General features: G+C 45.2%; 1 protein-coding gene across 1 annotated transcript; it reads right to left on the bottom strand.

Moving 5' to 3' along the window:
• Positions 1 to 9108: 9108 nt before the first annotated feature.
• Positions 9109 to 10584, bottom strand: LOC109684438 (monocarboxylate transporter 1-like). Its single transcript, XM_020160837.2, has one exon. The coding sequence runs from the start codon at positions 10582 to 10584 to the stop codon at positions 9109 to 9111; it is 1476 nt and encodes a 491-aa protein (XP_020016426.2).
• Between the last annotated feature and the right edge of the window lie 1320 nt (positions 10585 to 11904).

Here is an 11904-nt window from a genome sequence, read left to right as displayed (position 1 = left end):
AGGGAACGCTCAGTGAGAAGTCTGAAAATTCCTCATAGATGGGAAGTGAGAAGCCCAGAGAGTGTGTGTGTAAGTGGGGGGGGTGTGTGTGTGTGAAGACAGCGCATCTTAAATGAATGCTTTTCTTTTGCTGTTCTATTCAGAAAAAAATCTGAAAGGATAAAGTTCTCTGTGATATAGTAACATCAGGTAAATTATATTTTGAAAGTCAAATATTGGGGGGGGGGGTGGCCCAAATAATGAATATACTTGTAAGTAAATGTAAAAACCATAAATTTAAAAAAAAGTTAAATTTGTCCTCTGAGAAGGTGAAAGGTGAAGTATTTGGTGTTAATTGTTTTCATCACTCTTAAAGTATTTTGTTTTTGCTTTACTGGCACAAACCATGTGTACTAACCAGAGACGCGGTAATGGTGTAAAAATGAGGCAAGAGTTTCCCAGCTCCATCACTCAGCATCCACAATACCACTGTTTGCTATGACTCTGCTTTTCACAGAAAAAGAAATGGATTTGAAGCTGGTGGGCATGGGATGGACTGGCCTCCTGCTAGATCCGCTTGGTAAAAGCAGGCTGTTTGGTACGTGGTTGGAACTTACTGAGCTGAATTCAGAAACGGCACAGTCGTTTTCTCTTGCACTCTTTGCAGACACTCTGCAGACACTCAGCGACTTCTTGGTGAGAGCCGGTGTCCATTGCGTCTGCTCTTGTTAATCCACAATAGCAACAGTCACGAGTCACCGCAGTCCCTTCCTCACCCAGTTGATTACTCACCGGTAGCCATGGGACTTTGTCACTAAGGCTTTCATTTGCTTTTTATTTTAAGTTGTCACTTCTTGTAAAACTTTTTAGTATAAACAGGGAGCATGCTTAGATCTTAAAAAAATTTCTTTTTGTTCTTTGTTTTTATTTGCTTTTATAGACATACAACATACATAGAAAAAAATGAACATATGACAAGTCTGAATACTCTTTGTAAAATTTCATATGAATACACCCAGTAACGCGGATCCAGGTAGAGAAGTGGGACTTTACAGTGATGGTCATGCTGGTTTCAGATTCTGTTCCCAACTGTCACAGATAGCCACAGTCCTGATTTCAAAAAGCCTAGCTTAGTTTTGCATATGTATAATTTTGTTTAAATGTTTGCACATACAAACATGTGTATAATTCAGTTTATTTTTATTGCTACATGATATTTGATTCTGTAAATTTGCCACATCTTGTCTTCTGTCTAGAACTGGGCATTCGTGTAGTCTCTAATTTTTAGCTATTGCAAATAGAGCAGTCACACACATTCTTGTATTTGCCATTTGGTGAACCTATGCAAGCAATTCTGTTTGGTACACTTCTATGAATGGAATTGTTAGGTGATGGTATATGTTTGTAAAACTGCAGGAAACTAATTGATTGCATATTCATCAAAAGCAATGAAAGGAATAGATTAAAGAATAGTGAGAATAATTTAGGTGAAGATTGATAAGGCCTTGAACTATCAAGGATAGAGATCCAGAGCTGTTTATGAGAGGAAGTAATTACACTAGATGACCTAAGTAGACACGGGGTGACTTCTAGGCATCTTGCTGAATGGATATTGTATCATTCAGTCAGGGGCTCTGGAATCTCATTAAACAAACATGATTGTGCTTCCAGGAAGATATTAGCACTTATTTTGTAAGTAAGGAAATAGACACCAGTACAGATAATGGCTAATAACTGGCTTATTTCCTCCCAAATGTGTTAGCAATTCTTTAAATAGTCACAAAAGGCTCTGAATTCATTTACCAATTACCATGCACCCTAAGAATTATGTCTATTGACACAGAGGGCTCAAAGAGAAAGACCTGGTTTAGAAGTTATATGGCCTTGGGCTGGCTATTTGCTGTCTAGGAGGCACTTTCTTCACCTCTAACACAAGGACAGTAGTGTACATTTTGCAAGACTCCGTGAGAGGAATATATAAGCATCCATTAGCTGGAGCCTGGCACATGGGAATTTCAAGAGATTTATTACATTGTAATACTTTTTAGCCACATATTTTCAGATAAAAAGGATAAAGCACCTTTATCCTCCCAGTTAACAATTTATTTGAAACCCAAGCACTTGAGTAAAAGTGGCATGGTATGTAGCAGCCCAGCCTAGGCCTAGTCAGCCTCCCCAGGGGCCTCACAAAGTTGCTTAGATGCTACCACAATATACTCTAATTTCACCCAACAAACTTGTCCTGGTCCTTTGGTGATAAGTATCCTTCACGGCTTTTTAGAACCTCAGGGTTTGCCCCAAATGAAATCTCTTTTGACAATACTCTGTTCCACGCTCTTGCATTTTAAGACACAAAACTCCAGTTACCTCGGAAACAAATTTGTATGGAATGCAGCTCAGGAAAACCCACAACTTCAATTTACTGTGTGGGAATTTTTGCTATTCACCACGGGTCCCTACATCTGCACAGGAAACGAGATGACCCAGCACTGTGCCAGCTTCCAAATCCGGAGACCTGCTGAGGGACTCTGGAGAAGCAACGATGCGCTTGTGGCTTTTGCGTGTGCTTTGTCGAGGGCATGAGCAAGACCAAGGGTCCCTTGCTGCTGGTCTTGCACGTTCATATCTGCGAACTGGGCAGTGCAGCTGGGGAGGGATTTCGAGGATGAAAATATTGAGCATCGTGTTGGTGTCATCACTGGAGCTGTCAGGATTGCACAGAGATGCTTTTAGAATGTTTGGAATCTTTAGCTATTGGCTTCCAGGCCATCCAACCACCCTCATCACTGTCTGTCTCTTCCCTCCCTCTCTTCACTTACAAAGCCCAGGTTGTTTACGCAGTAATACAATAAGATGAAGATAGGTGGCAATTGCAGCTCTTATTACTATGACACAATGTTCGTCACTTGTACAAGCCAAGAGCAACACCGCATTCAGGATACGTTGATCTTTCTGACCTCTGAAAATGACTTGGGGTTGGATCTGTGTTAGAACATGTCACTTGGTTGGCTGTTCTTTCTGCTTACCAGGCTACAGAAAATAGTGTCACACAACCATGCTTTGAGCTCTGACACGCAGGGAAAGGACAACACTTTTAAGATGTCTAAAACTGATTTTGATGGGTCGTTTTAGTGGGACTGAGGTAACTGAAGGAAGATGAGAACGTTTTAAGCGGACCAATACAAGGGACACCCTGGTGATTACAAGGAGCAAAGGTAGCTACTACTGTGTGCCTCATCATCTTGATTGGAAGACCTTGCAGAAATGTTTTGTTTGCTGAAAACACCAGAAAAGATGAACATGCATGTAACAAGAGTATAAAAATGGGAAAGTCTGAGCTTGTCTTCAACAATTGTCTCCTGAGCACAACCTTAATACTATCAACCGTAATCACGAAGAGCTTGGGGCATAATGCTCACCCTAAAGTGTAATGAAATACTTGGGAAAAGACGAATTCCTGGCCACTGTCCCCAGATGCAGTATCTCATGTGTAGTTCACAGTTCTTTACATGAGACATGAAAATGGTCAAGCAAAATGAACAGACTCCCAGAAGTTCTGTTTAGTGCTTCTGCTCAGTGCATCTCTCCAGGCGTGAAGGATGAGACAGACCTGTGGTGGGGGCTGGGGAGTGGAGTGGCGCCTGAGTCCACTGGTGTGGAGCCACCAGCACAGTCCATTCCCTGTGACCGCTGGCACTTCCCCCAGAGCAGGCCTCTGGTCATATGGCCATCCTCGCACCTGAGCGGTTGGTGACATCGGCTGGGGCCGGGGTTACAGGCGTCAGGATGTGGTGCAGGCGATAGGAGGAAGTCATCTGGAGCAAGCTTTCTCGGTCAGATGTTGGAAATGCGCCTCATAACTGAAGCCGGCTTCTGTTCCACTCTTTCTCCGCCTGCAGCGAATCCATGGTTTCCCCTAGATACACATTTCTGCAAAAAACCAAGGAAAAGGCAGAGACTTGACTGTTCTGAATTTGTTTTATGTAGTGCTGGTTTTTATGAGGAGCCTGGGTTTACCGTTGGTGAATTTTCATTTCTTGTACTGGTTTTTTGCCTTGATGTTTTGGTGAGTTTTAAACCTTTGCTTTGTGGCCACTTTCCATTTAAATGTGAAAGAAAGAAAGAAACATGTGGAACTTATTTTTTCGTTTGAGAGGGTGGCATATGAATTCTCAAACCTCTGGCAAGATTCTCGGACCTGTGAAATTCGGTTGCATAGATGATGACATGTTACTCGAATTTCTCTTTCCAAAGGTACAATTTTTTCTTTCCCACTACGGACCTGTCTTTTTCAGAAAGTCTGGAAACATCTCATTGCAATCCTCTGACATGCATCTGTACATAAGTTCCTTGAGGTACTTTTGGTTTTAGAATATCATCACCTGGGATTTCCAGACCTCTCGGAAATGTTTTAAACAAGGTAAGCGATTTTACCCGTTATGTTTACTTAGCGTTAACCGCGTCGTGTGGTGTTTTCATGAGGAAGCTGAAAATGCCAAGTTCGAAAAGTAAAGAGGAGTCTTTTCTCAGCCCCCACTACCAAGTCCTCCCCCACTAACACGTATGAATTTTAATATTCATACGTCTATGCACCTCAACATGTATCATAAGCCATATCCATATTTAACCAGGCCCCTGCTGATACATCTGGGTTGTTTTCGATCCTTAGGAACAATGCTCAATGTGTATTTGTGTACGTGTTGGGGGGGCTGGGGATTGAACCCAGGGCCCTGCACATTCTAAGCAAAAGCTCTACCACTGAGAAATTTTTTGAGATAGGGACTCACTAAGTTGCTCAGGCTAGACTGTGATTCTCTTGCCTTAGCTTTCCAAGAGGCTGGGATTACAGGTGTTCCACCATCCTTGGCTATGATGTATATTTTGAACTCTCTTCTTATAGGTATCTACACAGCCAGTTTCTCCATTTCCTCCAGGTTTCTGCTTAAATGTCACCTCTTTACTTTTGTATTACATAAAACAGCCCCGCCATTACTCCCTGCTCTTCCTACTCTACTTTTTCTTCATTGACACATACTTGTTTATAGACACTTTCCCAACAAGTACAAACTTCCTGAGACAGCCGTATTTGCTGCTCTATGCCCAGCCTAGAACAACGCAAGTGTGCAGTTGGTGACTATTAAGTGCATATTAAATAGGTCACTTTGCACTTTTTTGTTTGCAGTACTGGCATTTGAACTCAGAGCCTCATACTTGTTGGGCAGTTGCTGTACCACTTTAGCCCTTTTTGCTTTAGTTATTTTTTAGATAGCGTTTTCTTTTTTTTTTTTTTTATTACAGAGGCTGGCCTCAGAGCACATTCCTACCTATGGTCTCCTGTGTAGCTGGAATCACAAGTGTACCATGATGCCTGGCTAGTTAAGATGGGGTCTTGCTAACTTTTTGCCTTCGCTGGTGTAGAACAGCAATTCTCCTGATCTCCACCTTTCAAGTAGCTGGGATTACAGCCATGAGCCACCATACCCAGCCTATTTTGCACATTTGTGAGTAGATCTGTAGAAAAATTTATGAGAAATGGAATTTCTACGTCAAAGTATGTGGACATTTTAAATTCCAACACATATTGCCAGATTGCACTCCTGGAAGCTGTAGAAACTTATACTTCTATCAGAAACCCTCACCAATATCAAAATTTTAAAATATTTTCAAAATTGATTGAACTTGTTCTACCTGATTTTACTTAGAATTAAAATTTCTCTGAGTGATATGCTTTAGCTGCTCATGGGGACTGAACATGTATGAAGAATTTTCACCCAATCTTTTTCTGACATCCAAAGGGCTTCCTGATGTCCATGCTCTGATTCCTGAAGCCACTTAACATCAGTGCCCAGGACTGGGTGAGTCCTTAGGGCTCCCGGCGTCTCAGCTCTACCTTTGCTTATTTACCCTGAATTCTGTGACTTCCCTGTATCGAACACTGACTGATAAAGATGACGAAGTTTACTTCCTTAATCGCCATCCCTAAGTTACCATCTTCTTACTAAGATGACCACTTCCAAAATATTTTCTGTGTCTGCTTTTAACTGCCGAGCGATACAGAAGTCTGGAGCGTCTGGAAGAATACCCTCTCCCTAAAAGTGTCCCACACCTCCTCGTGGTTGACCGGGCTAAATGGCAAGTTTGAGGGTCAATTTTCATAGCTGCTTTTGACTTTCTGCAATAAAATTTATGTAATTCTCCTTTTGCTTTATGCTGTTTAATGTTCTCTTATTTATAGGTCATATTTTGAGATCTCAGAGTATACCCCATCATCAAGCAGCCTGTTTCACCAGATCAAAGTTAACAACACCAGGGCTTTGGTACGTAATTGTGCTAATTTTAAAGAGAGGCATCATCCATTGCACCATTTCTTTGTTAATCATGACCCAAGAATTCTTGTTACATGCTAAATTCATCTGTTTGGATCACTATGCTTTCATCGGACAGTTCACAGGAGCTTCCTACGAGAAGTCATTCTTCAGCTTGTTGGATGAAACCTACATGTAAAAATACAGAATCCTCAGACCAGGAATAAAATAATGTCACCAAGATGATCTTCAACGCTGGAGTTTCTTGCCACTGCAACTCTCATCGCATGGACACTTTTGCAGACCCCCGCTCAAAGAGAAGAGAAGGCGTGGACTACTTACCTTACAAACACTATCAGAACATTGAAAATGATCCTATTACAAGAACACTGGGAAAGGTGTCAAAACAATTTTCAGGTCAGGTCTCCTGCAAACTTAGTTCGTCTTATTTGTAATACGCATGAGGTTTTCTACTTTTGAGGAACAGCATAGGATCCTCTAAGTTCTAATGTAGCTTGTGTTTAGAATTTGTGGCCTGACATTTGTTAGATAATATCTTTATTTGCTTTTCCTCATTTTGTAGGGTATGATAAAGTCACTGTTTTGACATGTACAAATGGAACTTAACAATATCTAGTATTTAAACCAATTTAGAACTATGTTGATCAAAATACAATTGACCAGATCACGGAAACATTTTTGTTCTAAAATTCATGAGCTAGAAACAGATCATGTGTGTATATTTGGCTGGTCAGGGGAAAATGAGGTAGCAAAGGATTTTTACTTTGTAATGAATGGCATAAGAAAAAAATTGCACTAGTATTCATGTTGGATGTAACCTTGATAGAAAATTTTGTTTATAAGATCAGCCAAAATGTTAGGGCCCAATCATTATGAAAAGGCAAAGAGAGCGGATAACCTTGACACTGTAACATAAACCCCTGAAGCGTTCCTGATGACTATGCTATATAAATGTAACTCAGAGAGATCTTCATGCTGAGATTTAATACTTGGGGTCAGTGCAGTGGTAAAGTTTGAAAAAAAATAAAACATATCAAGTAAACAACCTTCATGGCTATGTCTACCAGGGAGCCTCAGTTTGAAAGCTTTCACGTAAGGATAATTTCAACACTGAGTCAAAAGCCTAAAGCATGCAGGAGGTCGACCAAGCAATGACACCATTCTTCAAGAGATACATGAATTCCTCAACTCTTACATACAAAGCTTTGCATCTAGTTCAAGGTACATTAAGTTACAATGAAACCCCTCACTTTGTACAATTAATATATGTTAATAACAGAGAAAAACAAATTAGTTGAAGATGAATTTTTATTTTCGAAAAATAAAACTTATTTGAAAAAATCAGCCTCTTATGTTTTTAATCTGTATGTCCACCCTGCCAATTACACTGTTTTAAGTGCATTGAATATGTTATTGAATGTCATGTATCTCTACCTTTCTGTTTTGATTTAAAAGATACTAGGTTAAAAATATTTTCAGCTTCATTCTAGCCCATGTTTCATCCTCTCTGCATACTGAATTCATTTTGCTGCCTTTCAGAAAAGTGAAAAGAAAGCTTGTGTGGAGGGTTAAGAGTACATCTGATAATTCTTAGCATGATGCAAGTTTCTTTAAAAACTACTCAAAAAAAGGAATTTTTTTTGAAACTAAACACACTTAATACCTTCCCTGCTAATTTCATCTTTATTGGATTGCCCAGGGCCAAACTTTTCTGGCCTTCTTGAATTTGCAAACCTTGAAAAAACTGTAAAAAGAGAAAAAAACCCAAAACTCACCAAACACACACACACACACACACACATTCAGTCTGTACTGGACATCTCACATACAGACCTAAACTAGAAGCAAATATAAATGGAATCACCAAAAATCAAAGGGAAAAAGGTTCTAGAGAGGGGGGCGTTCCAGAGGGCTGGGGTGAGGGTCAGTGGCAGAGGCTCTGGGTGCAAATCCCAGCACAACAGCAACAACCAAAGCTAGACACATACTCAAAGACTCCAGTCTTACAAGTGGGGTTGAGAAGTGGGGTTTTGGAAAAACCTAACCTGAATTCAACTGATGTTTGAAATACCTGTCAGCATTAAATGAGATGTGTTGTGTTTATGCAAGAAGCCACGAATATTGTTTTGTAGATTTTAATACTAACTTTCACAGTGAGAGAAATACCAGGTGATTTCAAGAGCAGTCATGGTCTGTGAGCACTCAAAATGTCTTTGAACAGGGGAACAATTTTAGCGCTTCAGAAAAGGTACCCAGGAAATTATGGATAAGTACCACATGGCTGGAACAGCAAGCTGCTTCTGATGACGCTTCACATTTCCTAAGTGCATAGCTAGCAGGCACGTACACCAGGCCTACTGATGCTAGAAAGAAAAATCTTTAGTCAGCATAAAGCCTCTGATTTTTCACCAATATTTCTATTCACAAATATTCTAGTAAGAGTGTCTGACAACACATTAAAATGCCTCAAACAGGGTCTTGTTATTTTGTTTGCTTTTAATGTGACACTGGAAATAGATGAATTAGAACAGAGCGGTTTGAAAAGTTAAGGCTCTACAGAGTTTTAAGGACTAAACTGTTAAGGCACAGATAGCAATCTTCGGGACACGGTTAAAAGCTAAGGTTTAAAGGAGACACACAAAAACCCTACCTCTTTCCCTTTGTCACCACTCGGTCCCCAAAGAACCGAATCTTTTAAATTTAGCTATTGGTAAGAAGTGAAATGAAAACTCCATGGATGAACACCTGAGGTGTTGGCGATACAAATGTCCTCAGTGCCAGATGTTGCTGCTCCAGCAGGGGGTCACACTGGATTCTCCTCCTCTGCTGGGTCTCCTTCGCTTCTGTGCTCCGAAGATGGCGCTGTCTTGATACCCCTTTCTGACTTCTCACCCACACTTGCACTGGTCTCCTCCTTACTTCCCCTTTTCTGCTGCTCTGCCGTCTGCTCTTTGGCCAAAAGTCGGTAATTGATAATCATGCCGATGAAGAGGTAGACACCTGCGAAAATAAGGGTGATGCCACAAGCCCAGTAAGTGTATTTATAGTCTCCATAAATGTCCTTGAGATGGCCTAAAAGCGGTGGCCCCAGGAGGACAGGACAGCATTCGGCAATAGTCACCACACCCACAGTACTGGGGAACTTCTGGGGTCCAACGAGGTCCATCAGTGTCTCAAACAATATGGAGCTGAGCCACCCAAAGACAAATCCAAAGAGGCCGGCATAGAGACAGAACCCCATATAGCTGCTGGTAAAAGGTATCATCAGGTGACACACTCCATTTGCAATAGAAGCAACCGCAAAGAAGTAGTGGATTCGAGGTCTCACAAGCTTGGTGTTGGCTATGAATCCCATAGAAGGCCTGGCTCCCATGTCAATAAAAGCCAGGATGGAAAGAAGGAAGGCCGCCTGCTCACTGGAAAAGCCCTTACTCTTGCCGTAGTTACTGAGGAAGACCAAAGGTGCAAAGAGTCCAAAAAACATGAACAAATTTCCGGAGAGGTATATCAAGAAGCCTCTATGGGATAAGAGGAACCAGCCTATGAATTGATCTGAGGTTTGGGTGTCTGGTTGTCTTCTCTTTTGGGGGTTCTCTCCAGCAAGTTCTGCATTTGCAGTACTTGCATCGGGTTTTTCAGCACCGGGAGGGTATTTCTTGGATATGTCTTTGTGGGCCATGGGTCCTATCGGTCGCATCAGGGACCCGGCGACACAGCAGTTGAGCAGGAGTCCTCCAAGGATCAGGAAGCTCCCTCTCCACCCATAGATACTAAAGAAAACCTGGTTGAGCGGGGCCAGGGTGGACAGGAACACCGGGCTGCCCGCCATGGCCAGGCCATTGGCCAGGGGTCGCTTCTTGTAAAAGTACCTGCCGATGATGGTGAGGGCCGGGTTCAAATTGAAGGCCAGCCCCAGGCCTCCGACGAAGCCGATGCACAGGTAGAGCTCCTGCACCGTATTGCAGAAGGACGCGGCCACTAGGCCGATGCCGGACAGACAGCCGCCCACCAGCACCACCGGCCGGCTGCCGTACTTGTTGACCAGCGCGCTGCTGACCGGGCCGCCCGCGTACATGGCCGCCAGCATGATGGACGAGATCCACGACACCTCGCTGGTGCTGGCGTTGAAGATGGTCTCGATCTCCTTGAAGAAGACGGTGATGGACTTGGGGAACGCGTAGGAGAAACCGATGGAGATGAAGGAGCCGAAGACCACGGCCCAGCCCCAGCCTCCGTCGGGGGGCGCATAGCCCAGCTGGTTCCCAGCGGAGGGCGGCATCCTGAGCGCAGCGACCGGAGATGGGAAATCGTTAGGCCTGGGGGGCCGCTCGACCGCCCCGCGCCGCCACCGCGCCCCGCTGACCCCGCGCCCCGCAGACCCCGCGCCCCGCAGACCCGCGCCCCGCTGACCCCGCGCCCCGCTGACACCCGATCCGTCACCGAGCCCAACTGACTCCGCGCCCCGCTGACCCCGCTGAACCCCGCGCCCCGCAGACCCGCGCCGCCACCGCGCCCCGCGCCGCCACCGCGCCCCGCAGACCCCGCGCCCCGCAGACCCCGCGCCCCGCAGACCCCGCGCCGCCACCGCGCCCCGCTGACCCCGCGTCCCGCAGACCCCGCGCCCCACAGACCCCGCGCCCCGCAGACCCGCGCCCCGCTGACCCTGTTCCCCGCTGACCCCCGCGCCCCGCAGACCCCGCGCCCCACTGACCCGCGCTGCCACCCGCGCCCCGCTGACCCCGTTCCCCGCTGACCCACGCCCCGCTGACCCGCGCCGCCACCGCGCCCCGCTGACCCCGCGTCCCGCAGACCCCGCGCCCCACAGACCCCGCGCCCCTCAGACCCGCGCCCCGCTGACCCTGTTCCCCGCTGACCCCCGCGCCCCGCAGACCCCGAGCCCCACTGACCCCGTTCCCCGCTGACCCGCGCCCCGCAGACCCCGCGCCCCGCTGACACCCGATCCGTCACCGAGCCCAACTGACTCCGCGCCCCGCTGACCCCGCTGAACCCCGCGCCCCGCAGACCCCGCGCCCCGCAGAACCCCACGCTCTCCAAAGGTCAAGGGCGCCCACTGCGCGCTGTTCTGTGCTAGCTCTCTGAAGGTCAGTCAGTGCTTTCAGTCCTTTACCCAAGCCAGTCCTGCCTCCTCATCCCGCGGGACACACGGCAAGTCCTGAGGGGCGCCACATCACCTCAGCCTTGAACCGCGTTTTCTGTAAGACAGCTTTCTTGAAGTAGTGACGAAGATCAACTGCGAGTGCCAGCTGGGAGCGTTTAGAAAGTCTTGACACCGCTGGAAGTCGTCCTCTAATCAAAGGGGTAGACATTGCTGTTGTCCCCCCAAAGTATCACTTTGCCTCTTTAGAGTCCCATTTTCTGTGCCACCCCATCCCAGGCCTCAGACAACCAGAATTCTGCTCGTGTTACTGTAGATAAGGCGGCATTTGCTCAAGTTTATGTAAGGGGCATTGTATAGGCCGTGATCTTTTTGTCTTCTTTAACTCGTCATTACTTTGAAAGTCATCTATCTTATTGTATTATAAAAGTTCACTTCCTGTTTATTCCTGAGTAGTATTCCATTACACGGATGTATAACGGT

This window comes from Castor canadensis, chromosome 8 (assembly GCF_047511655.1).
Source record: "Castor canadensis chromosome 8, mCasCan1.hap1v2, whole genome shotgun sequence".
In the NCBI taxonomy this organism is placed as follows: Eukaryota; Metazoa; Chordata; class Mammalia; order Rodentia; family Castoridae; genus Castor; species Castor canadensis.
The sequence above is the reverse complement of the archived record's forward strand: the minus strand, read 5'-3'. Positions and strand labels throughout refer to the sequence as shown.

Coding starts and splice junctions, on each gene's coding strand:
- LOC109684438 (XM_020160837.2), bottom strand. CDS start 10,584: ATGCCGCCCTCCGCTGGGAACCAGCTGGGCTATGCGCCCCCCGACGGA.